Raw genomic sequence first — 21,908 nt, 5'->3', positions numbered from 1 at the left:
ATTTACCACATCGCAGTTGGTTGTACCATGTGCACGCCGTGCCCCTCCCGCGCTCGTTAGCCACGTTATTAATCTTTGCCGAAGGGCAACGCGGTCTGATACTGCTCCTGCTTACGGCTGGTATTTGCTCGGGGAGCACAGGAAAGGTCTTTTTTTGCCTTTATCTCCGCTGAGGGCCGTGCAAATCGTCAGGCTCGTTTGCAAAACAGGCGGCGCCGCGTGCGCCGCGCGAATTATTGGACATTTGATCCGCAGCAGAACGTAACGGCAAACATCTGGAGAAATAACTTCCTCCTGAGCAGTTCTGTAAGCTGCCGCATTAACAAGCCCTACGTACGCATTAAGGCGCTTGCGTTAATAAAATTCAGATCAGATGTTGGTTTCGGGAGAAGAAAACAAATCTTCCTAATAGGATAGACCTCAAAGAATTTATTCAAGCAAGTGGCAATAAAATTAAGCTTCTGTCAAAGCTAATTTTAATGAGGCTTCTGAGCCCTGAAATTATGACTGCGTTGAATTGCTTAATCCCTTTTCCCTCTCCAACGCACGTGAAGGCACGTGCCTCCTCTTTCGTGACACTCAGCCTCTTCTCAAGGGAAAGGCGTCAGCTCTCTCTTATCGTGCTGTACCCAGAGCCACGACTGCAGCATCCCCTCCACGGCAGGCAAGCCTTGGTAGGTTTGGTGGAAGGGGACCGATGCTCACAAAGCTTCCTAAAGAAGCTGTGGAAAAAAATACTTGGGGTTTATGGCAGTGGTTGTTGGGAGAAGACCTCCAGGAACCTCAAGGTTCAGAAGACCTCAAGGTATTTCAAGGTCAAGAAGACCTCAAGGAAACTCAAGGTCAAGACCTCAAGGAAACTCAAGGTCCAGAAGACCTCAAGAAAACTCAAGGTCAAGAAGACCTCAAGGAAGTTCAAGGTCCAGAAGACCTCAAGGAAGCTCAAGGTCCAGAAGACCTCAAGGAAACTCAAGGTCAAGAAGACCTTCAGGCAAGTTCTTTGAATCACAGAATGTGCCAAGGGACTCACAAGCATCATCGGGTCCAAATCCTGAAAAGCATGGAAAGTCCAACTCAAGGTGCCCCCCAGCACCCGGTCCCTGCGTTAGGGTCATCAGCAGGGAGGTGTCCTCCAAGGAACCAACTTTTATGGGTTGGTTGCCTGGGATTTGTTTAATCCCTTCCTGAACCTGCCGCAATATCCACCTCCCACAGCAACACGCTCCAGACACTGGCTACATGCTGTGCACCTCACTTCATCCCCTCCCTTCCAAAAAAAAAAATACACAAAAAAAATCACCTGATCATCAGCAGTCCCTTACAACCTTACATTTTCCAAGGCTCTTGCAAATAAAGGGCACCGAGCGTGTTTCCTTCAATCTCAGGGCAAAGCTGTGCTGGCTGGGACTCTGGGAGCAAGGTGAGGATGGGACCCGGGCTCCCCAAGCCTCCATCCCTGCTCGTGCCCACACACCAGGAGGTCTGAGGGGCCACGCACAAATTCTAGATGGTTTCCAATCACTTGGTGCAAAGGTCCTGCCAACACCACGGAGGCTGTCGTCCTTCTGGTGGTGCCAGCTGGAGGTGCAAAGGTGTGTGAGCTCATAGGTGATGGAGATTGTTCCATACACCTACAATATCAGAGCATTCCAGAGCTTTGGCACCTCAAATGGAGCCCCACGAGATGCCCAGGAGCCAGGACAGCCCATGGGGCTGGAGAGGTGCTAACTCGGCACCCCTAACACCTCGCAATATTTAAGGAATGGTTTCGGAGGCAATAAATGGATTAAAAGTAAGCTCGTGGTCCAGAACTGCCCAGCAAGGTGCTGAGATGGAGATCTCCAGGAGATCTCCTGGATTTTTGGCAGAGCAACCCCAAAGCGCAGTCGCTGTGGTGTTGCTGATGAGTTTGAGTTCGTTATCGCGGTGATCAGCTCTTGCTGATGAAGCTGCCAAGGGGACTAAAGTCAGGTATTGAATCCATCCACAGTGCCACGAGTTCCAGGCTGAAGCTCTCCAAGGAGGAGACCCCAAGGTTTCTCTGGGCAAACAGAGGCCGTTTGATCTTCTGGAGTAACCAAGGGTCTTTGATCGCCCCCATGAAGTTACCAAAACCAGCACCCGCGTGCGCCTCGCTGCGCCCAAGCCCAGGTCAGGCTGGTGTCGGTCTGCAAAACCCCACCAGCAAAACCCTTCTTTTTCTATTCTATATTTTATTTCTATTTTTCATTCACACAGCAGTGGGGACGCTGCGTGAGGCCAGAAGCGAGCTCTGAGTCACCGGGCAGAGGTTGAAATTGCCGAAAGCTCCATGCCCCGTGTCGGTCCGACCCGTGCTCGGCACCGCTCCAAAAAACCTCGGAGAGCGCTTCGTAAGGGGACAAGTGCTCCACGCACTGCTGCCCACGGAAGCCAGGCCAGCAGGGGCTGAACAATGCTGCTGCTTAAATATTAACAGCCTGGCAAGCCTGCCCGGGGCCCTCCAGCCAGCTCCTTCCAGCAGCTCTCGTTCGTGCGCGCCGAAATCAGAGCGAGTGGCTCCGCTCTTAACGCCCTCCCTGCACCATTTGGGTCCTCTCAGAGAAGGCATGCCCAAAAGGGAGGGCATCCTGCTGTCCCCATCCTGCTGTCCTCATCCTGCTGTCCTCATCCTGCTGTCCCCATCCTGCTGTCCTCATCCTGCTGTCCGTGTCCTTCTGTCCCCGTCCTGCCGTCTCCATCGTCCTGCGGCTCCGGACGGACTCAAGGCGAGGAGGTGGTTTAGCCATGGGACGCCCTAGGTCACGCCAACGGTTGTTTTTTGGGGATCTTGAAGGTTTTTTCCAACCTAGGTGACCCCAGAGCGCAGGGCGGTGGAGAGGGGACCACGTTGTCCCCAGCTGTGCTGTCCCCGTGCGGGTGCTAAGCGAGGTTCGACATATCCACTGCAAACAGGGCAAAGCAAGATCCAGGACAATTCCCACCTTCCAGAGGTGGAAGGCACTTTAAAAAGTGCCTTTTCTCTAGATCAGGGTCCTCGCAATGCTGCTGGGAGGTTTTGGTGTCCTTGGTGCTCGAGGGGACTTTTGGGGCGCTGGGGACCCGCTCAGCCCTGCTGATGCTGCAGGTCCGAATCCCACTGGAGCCATCGCACCCACTCGCTACGGATGATGCCCCCTGACTCCAGCAGCCCAAATTGAGCCTGGACGGGACCCATGGGGCTCAGAGAAGCTGGCCTTTAATTGTACTTTGTTAATTGGAGGGATCCCTGTACCTATTAAATAGTTCATGCATCTGGAACCACTGCTGCAGCCGTCATTGCACAAACTCCTTGAGCAAACCCCCAGAGCACAGCAGCACCTCCTTACCATGAAAGAAACGGCAAATTTGGGGCGTTTTCCTCCTTCTCAACCTGCCCAAACACTGGCAGTGCCCCTGCAGGGCTGTGAGGGGCTGGGGAGGTGCAGAACACTCTGATTTTAGCAGCCCACGCAGGGCGACGTCTGTCGTCTCAGCAGGCTAACTCCGACAACCGTGGTTGCATCTGAGCTCGCACTGGTGAGGCCAAAAGCTCTGGTGGTGATTTTTTTGGGATTTGGGATCCCCCAAGCACAGGGAACAGCCTCCTCCTCCTCAGCACGACGCGTGGCAACATCTTTAGGTCCACCCAGAGCCCTGCTACCCGTGGCTGGCACACGGTGCCACCACATCCCCGCCACGGACCCAAGGAGCTGGAGGGTGCCCGCAGCCCAACAGCTCCTCCTGAGCCCTACCAAGGGAATAAAGCTGCTAATTAGGGGAAAAATTAACTTCAAATGGCTCCAGAGGAGCTCCCCTTCTGGCTCCTGTCCCCCTGCGCCCCCCACCCCAGCTCCTGCCCAAGCCCCGTTTGATGAATCGTGAAGCATCAAGAAAAGGGGACTGCACCTCCAGCAGAGCTAAAAAAAAATGTCAAATCATGTTATTATTTTTTTTTTCCTTTTTCCCCCCTGGAAGAGGAGGTGGCACCGCTTCCCAGCGGCTCCGAGCGCTGCTTTTATTTTTAAAAGAAGGGAAAGTGACGTGCCCGAAAATAGCACAGCGCGGTGGCAAAGCCAGGAATAGAAATGAAATCCCAGCACCTAATCCCCTGCGCTAATCGCTGGACCGCAAGGCTTCATACGCTTAATTACAGCTGCTGCTTCTAAAAAAGAGAAAAAAAAAAGAAAAAAAGGGGAAAGAGATATTTTTCTTTGCTGTTATGTAAACTGCATGTCGGGCCGGACGCCCTGCGCACGCGTTGGATGGACACCCAGCTACCCCGAGCCTGTTGTGCAGGCAGAACACAAAAAATCAGCAGGATGTGGACAGAGAGCTTTGCCCCAATTTGCCCCAAAGCGCTTTGCCCCAAGGAAATGCCAGATGGGAACGATTTTCCCCCAAATATTTGAAAACAGCACGAGGAAAGGGGTTAAACCCCAGCCTTCACCCCGCAAATATCTCCCCGTGGAGCTTGCGGCGTTCGTCGGGTGCCAGAGAGCAAAAAGCAAGAGGAGAGAAAACAAAAAGAGAAAATCTCTGTTTTAGCCCCATTTGCTGAAAAACCTGCAATTTCCTGCAGCGTTCCCCTCCCCGGGCTGGCAGCGTCCCCGTCCCAGCACCCGGGGTCCTGCTGGGGGAATGAGGTCCCGGAGGAGTTCACGTTTTGGGGTGGGATCCCACCTCGGCTGCCTGCGGTGTTCCAGATTTTTGGAGCCCCTTTTCTGGGGCTCCCCTCCTGGGCACTGCAGCCAGCAAGGTCCCGTTTTGGGAAGGGGTCTCTAAGGGACCCCCTCCCCTGGCTATTTCGTCTCAGCTCCACTTAATCCAGGGAGATTTAAGGGTTGCATTTCATCTTACTTTATCTTTAGGGTTGCATTTTATCTTACTTTATCTTTATCTTTACTGGCCTTCAGAACCGGGGGCGGGAAAACCTGCGAGAAAAGGGCAAGTCTTGGGAAATAACGTGGGCACCATTTCGGAGCAGGTGGGATTTGGGTGAAGACACCCAAAAAAAACAAAAAGAAAACAATTTTCTGTGGCACAGGGGTCCACAGAGGGCTCCCCTGGTGCCCCTGCTCGTCGGTCTCCCCTGGGGCCCCGCACGGACCGAGGCGCAGTGTGCCCAAACCCAGTGACCCAACACAACGCCAGTCCAGATTTCAGAGTGGCCACGTCCTGCTTTATAGATAAAATTCCCATTTTAAGGAAGAAAATGCGACGTCTTGGGCAAGCCAGGATTTCTGTTGGAATCCTCCACCTCTGCTGGCCACCCTGGCAAACCTGGCGTCGAGATCCCAAAAACCGCGTTGGCCGCACCAAGGAGCTGGTGGCCACCATGGCCTCCAGCCAAACCAGAGGCTCCTGTTCCCAAATCCCCCATCCTGTTCCCAAATCCCCCACCCGTGGGGCACCTCTAAGCATGAGGTGTGATGGGATGGGCGCTGAGGGACGTGGTGTAGGGCTGGGACCCAACAGATGGGGTTGGAGGTTGGGCCTAGTGGTCCCAAGGGCCTTGATGGCTCCTTGAGGTCAGCCGTTGACCTCGCGGTAAGACCAGAGAAAATTTGGGACTGAAACCTTGCTGAAATGAGTTTAAGGCTCAAAGCTGTGAAAATTCGAGCAGGGGATTCAGGCAGGTGACCTCCAGAGCCCCCTTCCAACCTTGGCTCTCCTGTGAGAGGCAAAGCCACGTACTGGAGAAGCATCCTGCGTTAATTCTCCTGGTAGGAGACTTCAGACCTGTCTCTGACTAAGGATATGAACTCAACTCACCCACAAAATCCTTCTTTCACCCCTCCCCAGTCCCACAAACCACCCCCTTCTTTCCTCCCTTTGCAAATAAAGCATCCCCAGTTGTCCTCTCCGGCACACCGAGCGATGCACCGCAACTCGTTCCCCTTTCCTTCCCAAAAAAGGGTCTTGGGGCCACCTCCGCCCTCACCCTTGTCCCATTCACCACCCAAATTCCCCCAGAAAAGAGGAGACACCGCTCAGACACCAGCCAGCAGCACGGATGTGGTGGGAGGCACCTTGGTACCCAAAGCGAAGGAGGCGGCTGCACGTTGAGAAGAAAAAAGCACCAACGAGGCAAAAAAAAATAATAAACACCGTGCCTGATGCAGCTCTCCTACGTTTTAGGGCTCACACAGGCACAAAACGAGCACATCACACACAGAAATTCACATTTTTCCAGTTCATGGAACAACAACAGAACGCGGAGGGGCCCCGGGCACGGAGAAGCTCGAGGCACAAACGCCCGAGCTGGCGCTGCCATCACCACGATCCAAAATCCATTCTTAATTTGCACAGCTCGTGTTTGGCTTTATCCACCCCTGGCCACTTCTGGAGACAGAACCTCGGTGTCCCGGAGGATTTCCTGCAGGTCAGCAGCCAAAATCCCCCCTTTCCTCCTCAAAATCTCAGCTCCTGATGCAGAAAGCCCCCAGCCGCGGAGCAAACCCCCCACCCAGCATCCTGGGCTGCTCCGACGGCCACAGAAGTACCCAAACCCGTGTGTTTTTAACCAGTTTTCCCCGTGCCCTGCTGGAAATGCACCCAGTGGGCTCAGCCCACGGTGTTGCCCCTTCCCCGAGCCAGATGTGGCACGGATTGAACCCCCAAGGGGACCAACACGTCACCCCCAGCTGTAAATCTCCCACGGCACACCAATATTTGCTCCCTCGAGTGGCACCCAATTTTTTTTTAATTTATTTTTATCTCCCCCCAGGCAGGAAATGGCTCCTGCCCCGGCCGGAGTTTCCTTCGTCCCCTGGAAGCCCCCGATGGTGTGCGTGGTCTGCAGGAAGATGAAAAAACACCCAAAAAAGGCTCATTGCCTATAACCCTTCATGGGGGGTGACCACGCACCGAGGACCTCAGGATGCTTCTGGAGCAGCCACGAGGCCTGGAGAGGTCTTAGCAATGGGCAGCTTAAAAAAAAAAAGAGAGAAAATCAAAGAATAATGGAATGATTTAGGCTCCCTGCCTAAATCATTCTGGGAGCTCCCCCTTCGCACCAGGAACCCCCCCAAAAGGTGCAGGGGAGCAGCAGGGACCGTGCTGGGGAGACAGGGGGAGGAAGCACCCGCGGGGAAAAAGCTTTTAAACCTGCAGCACCACGCTTTGGGGGCCAGGGAGTTATTTTGGAAAGAACACCTCAGCGAGCGCTAACGAGGAGGAGCAGCTCCCACGGGTGCCTGCACCTCTTCCTCCAGTGACTACTCAACAGATGAGCAAACCATAAACCTTAAGAGACGCCAGACCTCGTTAGGGGAGCTTCCTGATGAATTTCTCCCCGCTGCATGACCAGGACCTCGCTCTCTGCCCCTCCACGGAGCCGGGCACCGTCCCCCGACCCCGCGGCACCGCGGCGCCCCATCGCCGGCCGCCCTCACCTCTCCGTTTCCTCCTTCACCACGGCGTACTGGGTGGACTGGCGGCCCGACCTCGTCTGCTCGGGCACCTTCTCGCCGCCCTCCAGCTCCTGCTCCAGCGAGGAGCTGGTGCTGCCCTCCCTGCTGACATTGCTGCTCCTCCCGGGGCTGTTCTCCGTCGAGGCTCGCGGCGACTCCGTGTTCTGCTTCAGGGTCTGCAGCTTGGCCAGGGGGATGATGTCGCAGTTCTGCGGCCGGTGCCACACCGTCCGCTGCGTGGTGGCATTGTAGTAGTAGAAGCGGGAGGTGTTGGGGTCGAAGAGCTCCCACCACTGGTTCTCATTCGTGCGCTTGATGCGCACGCCGGCCGGCGGGTCCCAGACGCACTCCCCCGTGATGAGGTTGGCGTACATGCGCTCCCGCGTCCGAGGCTCGATGATTTCCACCCATTCCAGCCTGCGGGGGAGCAAGCAGAGAGAGGAGGGGGGTTTAAACAGCAAAGCGGGGCTTGGAACGTGAAAGCAGGTTTAATTAACTCGTCCTCGCGCCGACAACGGGAATCAACCAACTTTTCAGATTACCCCGAGCACCCCAGGCGTCACCTTTCGCTAATCCAGAGGACGCTGAGGCTTACAGCCAGCCAGGTTTTATTCAAATTCTTCATTTTTTTTTTTTTGTGTGTGGGCTTAAGTAAAAAGATAAAGGGGATGTCCTTATGAATGAAAAGTCCTTACGTGGGATTTGTGCCTGTCTATGCTCCCCAGTCTGAGTGCTGAGAAGGAGCGGGTTGTGAGAATAAAGCTGGAGGCCACTTCCAGCTCTGTGGAGTCCCAACATTTTCTCCAGGTCCCCCCTGAAGGCTTTAATTTGGGGCCTGGCGTGGCGCAGCTCTTCTCATTTTTGGGATTTTGGCCCCGGATCGACATCAGCACGGGACAACCCGTGCGTGCACCCCGACACGGTGATGGGGTCACGGGTATGGGCGCAGCACAACTCCTCTGGGTGCCAGGAGCGGGCTCAGCCCGGAATCACCACCATTATTTCCCAAATCCACCCAAAATGGAGCAGGGAAGTCGGCTGCAATCTCCAGTAGCCAAAGGGGTTTGGGGTCACCATGCCTCAGCCATGTGCAGGAGCATCGGGTACAGCCCACGGGAACGCAGACCTCAGAGGAGTTTATAAGTGGTGAATTGCAGGGAAAGGGGCTCAGGGACCCACTGGAAAGGCTCCCAAAAGCCCAGGGACTCACCCCAAAACCCCAACTCCCTGCGCTGCCCTGAGAAGGAGCCCCGCTGATGCGCAGGTTCCATTTCTGAGAGCACACAGACAGATGAGGGGAACCCTGGGCTCATTTCAGCTCGGTAACATTTTTCAGAAGGCCACAAAAAAAAAACAAAACCCAAATCTTTGACCCACAGCAGCCTCCTCTTCCCATTTCAGGCCAGGCTGCTCACCCTGCGCTTCCCTCGGGACGGGGCGATGCCGCGCCGCGTGCCCGGAAAGCTCGTGACACCACCCAATTACGAGCAGCCTCAATTCCAACCTATTTCGCACTTAAAACGACGCGGGGTTTATTGATAACCGCAGTTACGAGGGGAAAAAACAGCCGAGCCAGCATCTTTCTGTAGCAGAGACACAACGGGGTCAGGAGACGGGGTCGATGCCGTGCGTGCGCCTTGTGGGGAAGGAAGCGACCCATGGCAAGAGGGGGAAGGAGCCGGGGGGGCCGTTCCTCTTAAATCAGTCCTTTTCTGAGCAGATTCCACTCAAAAGTGACGTTTTTCTGGCAGCCCTCGGGTGATTGCCTGGTGGCGGGGATGCTCGCCTGCCGTGCAGCAGGCGGCTCGCCACCCATTAACAGACCCTGAGAAGGAGCAAACTACACCCAGAAGCATCCAACTACAACCCAAAGCACCCAACTACAACCTGAAGTGCCCAACTACACCCCAAAGCACCCAACTACACCCCGAAGCATCCAACTACACCCCGAAGCACCCAAATACACCCAGAAGCACCCAACTACACCCCGAAGCACCCAACTACATCCTGAAGTTCCCAACTACACCCAGGAGCACTCAAGTACAACCCAAACTGCCCAACTACAACCTGAAGTACCCAAATACACCCAGAAGTGCCCAACTACAACCCAAAGCACCCAACTACAACGTGAAGCACCCAACTACAACCTGAAGCACCCAGCTACACCCAGAAGTAGCCAACTACACCCAGAAACACCCAATTACACCCAGAAGTGCCCAACTACAACCCAAAGCACTCCAATACACCCAGAAGAATCCAACTACACTCAGAAGCACCCAACTACACTCAGAAGCAACCAACTACACCCCAAAGTGCCCAACTACAGCCCCAAGCACCCAACTACAACCCAAAGTGCCCAACTACACCCTGAAGCACCCAACTACACCCAGAAGCACCCAACTACACCCAGAAGCAACCAACTACACTCCAAAGTGCCCAACTACACCCAGAAACACCCAACTACACCCAGAAGCAACCAACTACAACCCAAAGTGCCCAACTACAACGTGAAGCACCCAACTACACCCAGGAGCAGCCAACTACACCCAGAAACACCCAATTACCCCCAGAAGTGCCCAAGTTGCTTTGATTCTCTGCCTCCGAGCAGCACAACTTGGTTCGTTACGCGCGTGGCACCCTGCAGGAATGTTCTGCTCCAGATTTGTTTTACTTAAAACGTGTTTTACTTAAAAACTGTTTTACTCAAAAATTGCTTTACTTAAAACTTGTTTTTCTTAAAACTCGTTTTACTTAAAACGCGCTTCACTTAAAATTTGTTTTACTTAAAAAATTGTTTCAGCCACCAGGGACAGTTCCTCGGTGCCAAACCTTCGAAAGCCCTGGCTGGTGAGCGCACGGAGAACTGCTGAGCGTCAGCAGTTAGCAGAGTATCAAAGTGCTTGGAGCGAGGGCTTGTTCCCGCACCGGTGGTTTCAGTGCCAATTAATATTTTTTACGAAAAGACATAATTAAGCTGAAAGGTGCAACACTTCCTCACTAAACAGCATGAGAAAGGGAGATGGAAAAAATCAGGGTTGGATACGCAGCTACAGCAAAAATGCTTTGAGCGGGATGGGGTTACCAAACTTTGGGAGCAGCAGCCCCAAAACGCCAGGAAACCTCGATCCCAGTGCCCCTGCATCCTGCTGATGACACGGCACTGTGCAGTGAGTGCCGAGGGTGGAGCGATCCCAAATGGTTACAGACTGATAAAAAACCCCAAAAAACAACCACGGGAGATGCGCAGACGGGCTCCCATATAACCATATATCCTTATAACCATAAATCAGTTATGCAGAAACTCTCGGAAACCCCCAGCTTTGGCACTTCGGGGATGGATCCCCCAAAAAACAAGGTGAGTTTTCCAGACCAGCCCTCTGGCCATAATCCATAAACCAAAGACACTTCAAGCTTTTTGCATGCAGCCTCAAGTGCTCACAGCATCTCGTGACTCAAAACACATTTTTTTTTACACAAAGAGCCATTTGTGATCTACCCCAATATCTAGGATGGAAAGGAACCGTGGAAGAAAACCGAGAAAGCGAGGTTCTGTGAATTTCAAGCTAATTCAAGAAACTGGGAGAAGCAGAGAAGAACCAAGACGGGTGGCAAGGATGTGATGGACGTAGAGCTCCTTTGGGCTGCTGTTGAATTTTGGAAGCCACCACGAGGATGGGGATGCTTGGGGATGCTCAGGGACCCCTAAAGTGGAGCAGATGCAATCACCAAGTACCTGCACCGTTGGTAATCGTGGCCAAACGTGGTCATGCTATCACCAATCTGTCTCCGGTGTCTCTCCCACCCTCCCGGCAGACCACTGCGAGCAGGACCCAGAGGAATAAGAGCTGCAGACGCTCGTGGCGTTCGGTCTCTCCGCTCCCTGCCGCTTACCAAATCCGTCCCGACCAGACGGAGAGCTCCAGGGGAAAACACGGAGCGCGCCTCTCGTGCGGGTGTCAGAGCCTGTTCCACTCAAGGCTCGCCTTGGCCACGTTACGTTTATTAGATTAGAAACCAGGCCGGGTTTAGAGGCAGACACGAGCTCTGCCGTGCACACGGGCATGCCCTGGGGCTGGCAGGGCATTTTGGCACCGCGTTCTCCGGGAGCTGCAGGCTCCTCGGGGCATCGTGCCCTTCCTGCTGTCACCTTGCATCTCGTGGGCACCCGGACTGAAATGTCCCCAGTTGCTGCTTGCTGCTGGGAGGGAGCCAGGGCTCAGAGCATGGAGAGCCGAGCCTCGCCGTGACGCATCCCCAACGCCCACCCAGCCTTCAGCTTCCCAGGGGGCTTCGAGCGGTGCCGGGGAGGTGCTGGGATCCCCAAAACCACCTGGATGTGGGGCTGGGCACCAGCTCGGGGGCTCTGATGGGGCAGGAGGGGGGACAGGGTGGACATGGGGGTGCCTCCAACCTCAGCCCCTTCCCCAGACACCCCCGTTGCCGCTCGGAGCCTGACGACAGCTCCGGTGCTCGCACGGAAAACCAAAAAGTCATCCCAAGGGAATTTGGCAGCTGACAACACGAGGCGGGACGGTGTGGATTTACAACTCGGAGGTGATTTGCAATCTAAATCGCACCCCCCCGAGTGATTTCGGGCCCCGGCTGCACCGTGGAGGCAGATGTGCCACCGCTGCGGGCGCTTGGCTTGGAACGCGCCCTGAGAAAGCGCCGGGGCCGCTCGCTCCCAGCCCGCCCGGTGGGGAGGCTGAGCTGTAACAGAGGGATTTTTTGCATAGGGCTGAGCCTCCCGGCTCTCCTGCTGCCTCCTTCCCTCTCTGATAGCTGGAGGAAGCGATGGGGATCACCTGGAAGGCCGCTTTTTAATGCTGGTATCACGATCGCTACGGGAAACGGAGAGACTTTGCGCGCGCCTTCGCCTCTTTGCGAGGTCTGCTCAAGCAACAAAGGGCCCGGGAAACGAAATCCATCTTCCCCCATCGTGGGCGAGCTCCGAGGAGAAGCTCATAGGATGGGTGAGGAGCAAAACCCAGCTGGTTGGAGTGCAACTGCTGAGGCCCACAGCCTGCTGTGTCCAAACGGTGACCACGAGGGACACGTCTCCATCCCTCGAGGCAAAAAGTGACCACCGAAAGTGTCACCATGTCCCCACCATGAGCCAGCTCTGCCAAGGATGCCCAGGAGCTGAGATCTGATGGAGATGCCCAATGCTCTCCAGCTTCTACCAGGGGTCGAAGGAGCCAGGATCTGGGGTGAGCAACACCAGGGGTGGCACGAGGCTGCGAGACGAAGCCCCGCGATGCCCAATGCGTGTCCCGGTGGGGAGACGGGAGCAGGAGGCTTCCATGCCTGTCTTTTCTCCGTTCCCATAGAAACGAAGCTGAAATGGAGGTGGCAAAAGAAAATTAAGGCTTCCGTGAAGGAATCCACCAGGAGCTGGCGTGCGCGCGTCGGGCACGGGGAGCGGCTGATGGATAAAGAGGGGAGGAAAAAAAAAAAGGAACCTGAAATAAAGCCAGGGGAGGAGGACTCGGTTCAAACAGGGGTGGGGGCGTTCCCGCACTGAAGTCTTCCTTTGTTGGGCATGAAGCTGAATTAATAAGCTACGTCAAACTGAGATGTCAGAAGGGAAAAAAAAAAAAAGGTTGAAAACTCCACGGAATGAGCAGCGAGGAGATGGTTTCCAGTCTGGAGTTCAGGGCCTGGTGGTAACGTGCTTAGAGCCCCTCGGGGTCCTGGAGGAATCCCCCGCGCCCTCACGGGTTGGGAAGGTGGCCCAAGGGTCAGCAAGGACGGGGCAGGACGTGGGCAACCCCATGGGGCAGCCCCACGGGGAAAAGCTGGGATCTGGGGTGGATGTGGGGCCGGCTCCCCGTTCCTTTTCTCAGGACGCCTTTCGTCGGTCGCTCCGCAGTTCTCTGGCAGGGGGGGTTTTAGGAGACAACCAGAGGAAATTACTTTCCGTAGCACGCAATTAAAGCGTGGAATGCATTGGGTGGTTGAGCCAAAAAACACAACCGGGGTTCAGAAGAGAACGCGAGGAGCTCGGGGAGGACGAGCCCGCGGGGGCGGCTGTGAAATTGGACTCCCAGCCGCGGCCGGCACGGCGAGGTCCTGCTCCGCTGCCCGAATTTCACCAAATTCGTCTCGTTGGAGGGGGTCTCCGGGACCACCAAGCCCAACCCAGGTGGATTCCCGTCCCGGGGAGGTGTAGGAAGAGGCACGGAGCTCTCGGACCCCCCCCACTGCCCCATTTTTTGCTGATGCCTTTGGTGTCATCGCAGCGCTTCTGGCGCAGAGGACGCGGGGACGCGGCACGGGCTTTGGAAAGAGGATCGGGCGGCTCCGATGTCCTCTCCTCTTATCAGGGCAAGTTTGACCTCTGGCGAGGGCGGATGCTCCCAATCCGAACTTCACTGGGCTATGTGTTATCTCCTTTAACCCCCCCCCGAAAGCGGAGGAAGCTGCCAGAAAGCTGATAAGACGAACAGGCTGGGGATGAATCCAGCGGCCGCGTGAAAGCTGCTCAGCCTTTAGCTGGAGGTTATCGGAGTCTCTCTCTTAAAAACGTCCTGCCCGGGCACCCAGGGGTGCAGTCGGTGTGTGCTCTCCGGAGGTGGCTCGGGTCGTGCACCAAAAGTGAGGGTGGTGGAGGTTGGAGGCTCCTCCGGGTCCCCCCTACCCCACCAGGGACCCCCAGCCCCAAATCCAGGTGGATTCGGGGATCCCCAAGGAGGAGCCCCCAGCCAGAAGGATCCAGCCTGGTTTTATTTCAATCCCTACTCGTGTTCCTGGCCAAACCAGACAAGACCTCTCACGCATCATCCACGCAGCTCTTCTGGGGACATGGGACAGATTCGACCCAAGCAGAGCTGGGTTTTGGGGGTGTCTCCCCCCCGGTGTCAGCGTTGTGCTCACAGACCCGAATTTTCAGCCCTGAAGTTTCTAAAAATTAAACCGACTGAAGAAGATCACCCCAGCACGGGGACGTGCCAGCGCTGGCTCTGATGCTGCTTAAAAAAAAAAAAAATAATAAAAAAAATCTTATTTTGCTTTTCCAAATGAAATCTTCAGAGGAAAGATGATTAATAAGTTATTAATAGTAATAATCTCCCCGCAATATTGGAAGTGTGAAACACTGAGAGGAATGCTTTGAACCTTACGCTATCTGCCAGAAGCCCGCAGACAAGCAGGAACCTGTCTCAATTTCACAAAAATCAGGAGGAAAAAACTTCCCCCTGCCCCCCAAAACCTCCGCAGGAAGGGAGTTCTCTGAATCCCCTCGCCTCAATTCCCAGCGCTGGAAAACGAGCACGAGCATGAGCATCCCAAAGGGGGACTGACCCCTTTTAGGGGAAAAACAGCTTTTAGGGGAAAAGAAATCAGGATTACGGGCAGGGGAAGAGCTCTTGGCTGGCAGCTGGCCCCGTGCTGGAGGGGTGGTGAGGGAGCGGAGCAGGCGCGGATTCCAGAGCGGTCGCAGCTGCCGAACCCCAGCCAAGTGTGCGGGGCGCTCCTGGCTTTCATTTTTTTTAATTCTTGACTCCTTGAGTAAGAAAAAACCTCGTTTTGGTGCCGCCGTGACCTCGAGCTGACCTAATCTTGAAGGACCTCATCTTAATTTACGGCTTCAGAAAGCGAACGCGGTGAAGCCCGGCTGGGGACGAGCCGAGTGCGGAGTGCGAGCCCCTCAACACGCACCCTGATGGATTTGATTTGGGGTCCCCGTGCCCAGCTGGCCCTTCCCCACATAATCCATGCAGGCATCGTGGGGAGGAGAGGAGGACGTTGGATGATGCTGGGGGAATGCGGCGGCAGCTGCTCCCGAGCAGGTGATGCTCCCCGTTTTGGGGCCAAAAGCGGCCACCTGTCCGCCTCCGGACGCGGTTTCATTTCCCATCGTGGCTGGGTTGGGGGCGAGGGGGGGGGGAACAGGCGGTGCAGCCCCCGTTTAACCCTTTTGGCTGCCGCACGTCCTGCTGCTGCAGAGCTCAGCCCCCAAAAATCCCCGGGACGCCGGGAGCAATTAGAGGCTGTAAGACAAGATGACCTTTCCCCGCGGCACGGGGAGATTGCCAGCGAGCGCCGAAATATCAGATAACCTCTCGGCGCTGTGCTGGGAGGAAGAGGACGCTTGGAAGCCGTCCTCCCCCTCTTCCCGACGGCGACGGGGTGGTTTTTGTAGGACCTGCAGATAATGCTGTAAGACGGAGAGTGCTCGTTGCTTCAGAGCGCTGAGATGCTAGCCCTGGATGGAAATCTGGACAGCAATCTCATTTAGAAAAATAAAAACAACAACAAAAAAGAACAGAAACCACAAAAAAAAAGAAAAAAGGGAAAAAAAAAAAAAAAAAACCTTGGCAGAGCAGCAGGAAGCCTGCTGCTGGCAGGTGGACACGGCACAAACCCCTCCACCCCGTGCAGAAATCCAAGAGCCGTGCGCCAAGGGGGGGGGTTCCTGCTGCCCCCCACCCACCAGGACGCGCAGAGGAAAGCCAAACGCCTGCACTGCTCCTCTGGGACACGCGGAGCGGGCCGAGAACGGAGGGGAAAACGCCTGACACCCGGCCATATGCCGTGCTATGACAAATCCCTCCGGTAGCACGCCGCGTGCCCGGGCGCGGGATCCGATCGCTCGGCACAGTTGGTGCGAAATCTGCCACTCAATCTGCCAGCGCGGCTCAGAAGGGAGATAAAGGAGCAAATCCCCCCCCATCCAGCCCCAAACGCTGCCCCCCAGCACCCAGCACGGCCCCTCGTCTCCCAAGGGATCAATCCTGCCCTGATCCTTTGCATTTCCAGTGCTGGGTTTATGGAAAGGGGCCCAAAGACGCCTCCAAACTCAACCATCCTGAGATTTCAGGGTTCCTACGGGAGGGGAGGTGGGCACTGGGTAAAGTCAACGACAACCACGTGTTCCTGCTCGAAATCAGATTTGTGATTTCTGATACAACAGCACGTGAGCAAAGCAGTTCAACTTAAAATTTATAATTTTTGGAAGAAAAAAAATGGAATGAAAAAGTCCTGGCTCCCTACCTCCGGCATTCTCACGCCAAGCTCCCGTGTGAGATAATAACTGATCCTATCAACGGAAAATTATTGCATTACTTTTACTGCATGGTCAGCAGCAAGGCTGCCCTTCTGCACCAGGTTTTCCATGTTTTTTTTAACCATTTTTTTTACCCGGCACAAAATCCCGGCGCTGCTCTACGAGGCACGCTACCAGAACGCGCCCCAGCAGAGCAGCCGAAGACTTCCCACGGGTGCCCTTGGGTGAGATGACAAAGTCGATTTTTACGAGGCGCGCGCAGCGAAGCCCGCGAGCAAAATTGCTTTCTGCCCCCGCTCTCCCGGGGGAAAAGCAGCTGACCTTAAGGAGAAAGCGAGCGGCGGCATGACAGGGCTAACCAACCTTGAAACTTCAAAAATGGAATGCCAGAAATAAAAGCAATTTCTTTTTTTTTTTTTTTTTGGTCAGCCCAGGACTGAAAGTTGGGTGTTTTACCTTGAAAAAAAAAGCAGGGATGTCAATGAACTCCTCATCTAACAGGGCGACTTCTACGCACAAATGGCATCGGTGGGGTGAGGAGGAATGCTCTGCCCATCCTTGGCACGGGCTCTGCAGAAGGAAAAGCTGCACAGAGGGCAAAACCCCCGAATTAAAGTGAATAACGTCCCCCGAGAGTGACTTGGCAGGTGCGAGAGCATTTGCTGCCTCCGTTGGCAGCAGCAGAGGATTCCTCTCGGCCCTACGCGCTTGGCCTCCCTGCTACGCATGGATTTGTATTGCAGGGGGTTCCCGGAGCCCCCAGGCAGCAGGAGGTCCCTCTGTGAGAGGGGAAGGAAACCTCTAAGTCCCCAAAAACGCAAGGAAAAGGAAGAGGAAATTTCAGAGGAGGACGCAGCAAGTGTTCTGGAACGAGGGTTGCCGGGAGAATCGCGTGCGTCTTCCAATAAATCAGTAGATAAATAAATAAATAACCCCCCAAAGGGCAGGGAGAAACCCTTAAGTGCTCAGTCCTGGGTCTGGGTGGGAGATGGAAAGCATCCAGCGCAGGAGGCACTGCCTGATGTCTCCTTGCCCTGCTTTTCAACATTTTAGGCTGGAACAGATCTCTGGAGGTCACCGGGGCCACCTTCCCTTCCTCCCTTGGGTACAGATGTCCTTGAAGTGATCCTGTTCAGGGCCTTTTTCGGTCTGGTTTTGAAATTTTCACGATGGGGGTCTCGGAGCTGACCACACTTGGGCGATCCCTCCATGAGGCCCACCACGAGGCCCCAGCGCGGTGCAGCCGTGCATTGCCTCTCCCCCTTCCCGTGCCACAACCACGGGCAAACCTGACACTCTCTTCTGCCCATCAGGGAGGGGAAGGTGGCTCCTAGATCTGCTCCTGGCCCCTTCCCCACACCGTGAAGCCCAACTCTCACCAAGGGCTGCCATCAACATGACGCCCTCCATGCCAACGCAGCAAGGCCAAGGCTCTCTGCCACGTCAACTCCTCGGTGGCTGGGACGTTGTGCCTGTGATTACCGGGTTGCAGCACCAGCACAAGGGCAAAGCTTCAAGATTTGATGTTTTCCAGAGCCTGCAGAAGCCAAACCTCCGAGATCTTGCCCCAAAACCTAATAGTTTTTCTGTTCCGGGCACTGCAGCACGCGGGATGCCTAACAGAAGGCGAGCGGCTCCGGCCTCGGGCCTGCAGCTCTCTTCCCGTTCCACCGAGCACTTTTTGGGTAAAAACCCCGTTTTGGGGGATTTTGGCTCTGCTGTTCCCAGCCAGCAGAGCGGCCCAGATCCATCTGTGGAGGTTTCACCTTCGTCCTGTTCAGCAGGGCGGCCTAAAATGATCCAAAAGGCCATGTAAAAGCATTCAGCACTTGGCAGCTCCAAGGACCGACCCGCTCCGGAGGCCTGGCCACGTTATTTCCAGCCAGGGACCAGCGCAGAAACCTGCCATTAAATCCCCAAATCCGGGGCCCAAAGGTGGGCCGTGCACCGTGCCGAGCTGTCGACAGCCTCACGCTGCCTCCGAAAAATTGCCTCGCTTTGTTCTCCTCCTCCCCCGGGTTCTGGGAGAGCCACAGCCAGGCATGGAAAAGAAATGAGTGCTAATTTGGTACGGAAACAAAGGGAAAAGGGCCTCGAACCTCGCAGCTTCTGCAGCGAGCTGGGGCTGTTCAGGGCATTCAGCCAGCCCTGCCCGCTGCCGGGCTCAGAACCACAGAATTGTAGGGGTTGGAAGGGACCCCAAGAGATTTTTGGGTCCAATCCCCTTCCCAAAGCACGGACAGGCCCTCTCTGTATGATCCCAACCAAGGCCAATGCCTGCAGACCCAAAAATCAGAGCTGATGCTACCCGTGCCGTGCGTGGCAGCAAGTCCTGCCCTGATAACAAATCTCGGAGCTCCAGCAGGAGCACGAGGAGCTCCTGCTGGATGCCCTCACACGAGAACAGCCCTTGGATTGCTTTGGTCGTGGCCAGCATCTGGGAGACGCTGCCTGCTTCCCAGAGGGGTCTGTAGCACTTGGTGAGCAGCATTTAAAAAAAAAAAAAAAAAAAAAAAAAAAAAACATGCTGTGAAAGACTTTAATTAAAGGGTTTACGAAGGGTTTGCACACTTACGAAATACAAAACCTCATCCTAAAACCACCAAAGGGCTAAAAACGTGTGGTGCCACCCGAATGATGGCCGTCGTCACCCTTGGTGGGCCTGGCGCTGCTACGGCGAGGTTTCGGATAAGAGCGGCCCCCGTGGCGGGGCACGTTATCATGTCAGCCACTGCCGATAACAATGTTTAATTACCTTAATCCACTTAATAACACATTTTGCTAAAATTAGCCAGATAAATTGCTCCGATAGCGCGACTTCGAAGCCGAGCGGCGCTCGGATCCCTGGTATTTAACCTACTCCTCCGGGTGGCTGGGCTCAGCCCCAACGCGAAGCATAGCAGCCCGGGGCGGGGAGGTGGAGGAATGCTCCTCCTGCAGCATCTGCACGTCGCCGGGCTGCGGGAAGCCTCCCGAAAGCTGTTGCCAACATTCCCCGGCCACCGACAACTGGGACGGCTCGTTCCTTGCAGGGACAACAGGAGGAGCACAGCGGCACGGCGAGGTTCATCTGCCGGGAGCGGGACGAGCCATCATTTCCAGCAGGAAAAAAACACTCCGGTGTTTTATTTGTGCTTGCTGGTGAAGGATCCTGAAGCACGTGGCATGGGGGTGGGACAGACCCCGCAAAAGACCCCCAGCATCTCTCACTGGGGTGCTCCGAACGCCGCTCGCCTCCTGGTCGGGGTCACTCCGTGGTCGGACCCCAAGAGCCCGCAGGACTTGGGTGCAGATCGCAGGATCAGAGGATGGCAGAGGTTGGAGGCACCTTTGGGTTCCCCCAACCCCATCAGGCTCCCCTGGAGCCTGAACCCAGGAAACCTGGCTTCAGTCTTCATCGCTGCTCGCAGGCACCGTATCCTACCAGGACCAGGTCCTGCCGCCTCCTCGCGCTGCCTCGCAGGGCTCCCCTCACCATTTATGCCCCATTTATTCCCCCCAGCCTTCCCATTTGAGTTCAGCTCTTCTGCAGCCACGCAGCAGCATCCCATACCATCACACAAAGATGTTTTGGAAGGATCTTTCTAACACAGAACAGAGTCCCAGACTGAGTTTTACCTCGGGCTCCTCACTGGGAAATCAGTCCCGTATCCCCGCCGTGCCCTTCCCCGCAGCACCTTTGTCAGAAATCCCACGGGAACGCAGCTCTTCTTGGCTGCTGTGCCCAATTTTTTGGCTAGTGCCTCTGGTTTTATGTGCACACGGACCTGCCTCGGCCCAAATGGCACAAATCTGCTGTTGGGTGGCAACACCCGAGCACCCCGATCCGGCAGCACCCTGAGACAGACTGAGCTGCCCCGAGTGCACGGCAGACTTTATACATTTCTCCTAAAGAATTCCAACTTGGGGAGAGAAAAAAAGTGATGACATGACAACATGCAAGGCAACGGTAGCTGAAGGTGTGCTGATTTTAATTGTACTGCGAAAATAATTGCATCCAGCCCCCGCAGCTGGACACAGAGGACGGAGAACGAGGGGTTTGAATAAATGATGGGGGAAAAAATATCTGTTGCATGGGGATGCAAAACGATACAAACAATTTCCTACTTGATATGAAAAGCTGTTTTTCCGTGGCAGAAAGAGAATGGAAGGAATTGTCCCACCTCCTAAGGGAGCATTTTTCATGCTCGCGTTCAGGCAAGGGGCCCTGGTGAGGCCGCTGAGGCTGTGCTTGGAGGTTCCCAAGCCCCGAGGCACCCGGCTTGAATTTGGCACTGCCCCTGCTCCAAGCAGAGGTTCGGATCGGCCGACCCCAACCATCTGCAGATGCCCAAGGAAAAACTGAGGGTAAGGGGCTGTGGAAAGCCCGACCTGTCTCGGGAAGGAGCCTCCGAGTGATACGGCGTGGTAGCGTTACCGCAGCCAGCTCTTCCCGAGCCACCTCTGGAGCCTCGGATCACGGGATACCGCATCGTGTCGCGGTCTCTCGGTGCCGCTCTAATCCCCAGCCTCCTGCAACTTCGTTACGCAACTGCATGGAAATTGCTTCCCTTTTAATCCCCGCTCCCCTCTGTGCTTTGTGGTTTTGCTGCTGCGGAGGAAGGCGGGCAGCGCACCGAGACCCGACCCGGCGCCTCTCACGACCCCCCCCCGGTCATCCAGCCCCGGTACGCCACAAATCCTCCCGAATTAACCCAAAACGCCAGCGGATCTGCGCTTGCAGCACCTGTGCGTCCTCAGGGCGTGCACGTTTGTTATCACAAAGCCTTGAATTCCTCCTGGTTATGTCAGGGGGCAGCAAGCGCCTGCGGTAGGGAGCGGAGGCTGGCGGTGCTCGGCGCCCCGGCGCGCCCCACCGCTGGCTGCAGCAGGGATGCAGAGCCCAGGGTTCGAAGCAGCTTTCAGTACCCGAGGGAGCTGAAGTGTTTTTACCAAGGTCTCTTGGCAGGAAGGGAGCACAAACCCTTCCCACGGAGGTCCTGCAGCTCCCCGGATCCAAGGGGTTCTCGCCTTGGGGAGGAAACGCGTCTCACCCGGCTCACTGCAGAGCAGCATTTTTATGGAGATGCAGCTAAGGCGGCGGTAATCAAGTGTGCTTGCGAACAAACCCGTCTCCAAGCCTCCCAAGGAGTCATTTGGGGCTTTTTTAGGTTATTCACCCCCCAGGCTGCGTGTTCTGGGTGGACACCGTGCGTCTCAGAGGACGGACACAAACCAGGAACTTCTGGGGGAGATGCTGGAAGATCCACAGCTGGGTTGGAAGGGACCTCAAAGCCCGTCAAATTCCAACCCTCCGCAGCTCTAGAGATTCTCAGGGCACTTTGGCCCACCTACACAAAGCCAAATCTGTCCCCAGAGCCTCGGGAAGTCAGTGCACCCAAACAGAAAGGCAATGCCCAAGTGCTGGGGTTCCCCCAACTCGCTGCATCGCTCCAGGCACGCCAACCCTCGTGGTACAAGTGTTGGAGCCATGGCACTGGGACCAGGGA

At 55.6% G+C, this 21,908-nt stretch overlaps 1 protein-coding gene across 3 annotated transcripts in view; it reads right to left on the bottom strand.

Annotated features, from left to right (window-relative positions):
• The window catches only part of ARHGAP39 (Rho GTPase activating protein 39), an 83,411-nt gene that overhangs the window by 15,097 nt on the left and 46,406 nt on the right, over positions 1–21,908 (bottom strand). For all 3 annotated transcript variants that reach the window (XM_084282568.1, XM_084282570.1, XM_084282569.1), the window contains exon 2: positions 7,395–7,829. In XM_084282568.1, coding sequence (XP_084138694.1) covers positions 7,395–7,829 — 435 coding nt within the window. The remainder of the gene's footprint in view (positions 1–7,394; positions 7,830–21,908) is intronic.

The sequence above is a fragment of the Netta rufina genome, assembly GCF_964035555.1.
Source record: "Netta rufina genome assembly, chromosome: 2".
In the NCBI taxonomy this organism is placed as follows: domain Eukaryota; kingdom Metazoa; phylum Chordata; class Aves; order Anseriformes; family Anatidae; genus Netta; species Netta rufina.
This window is presented reverse-complemented; position numbering and strand designations above follow the sequence as displayed.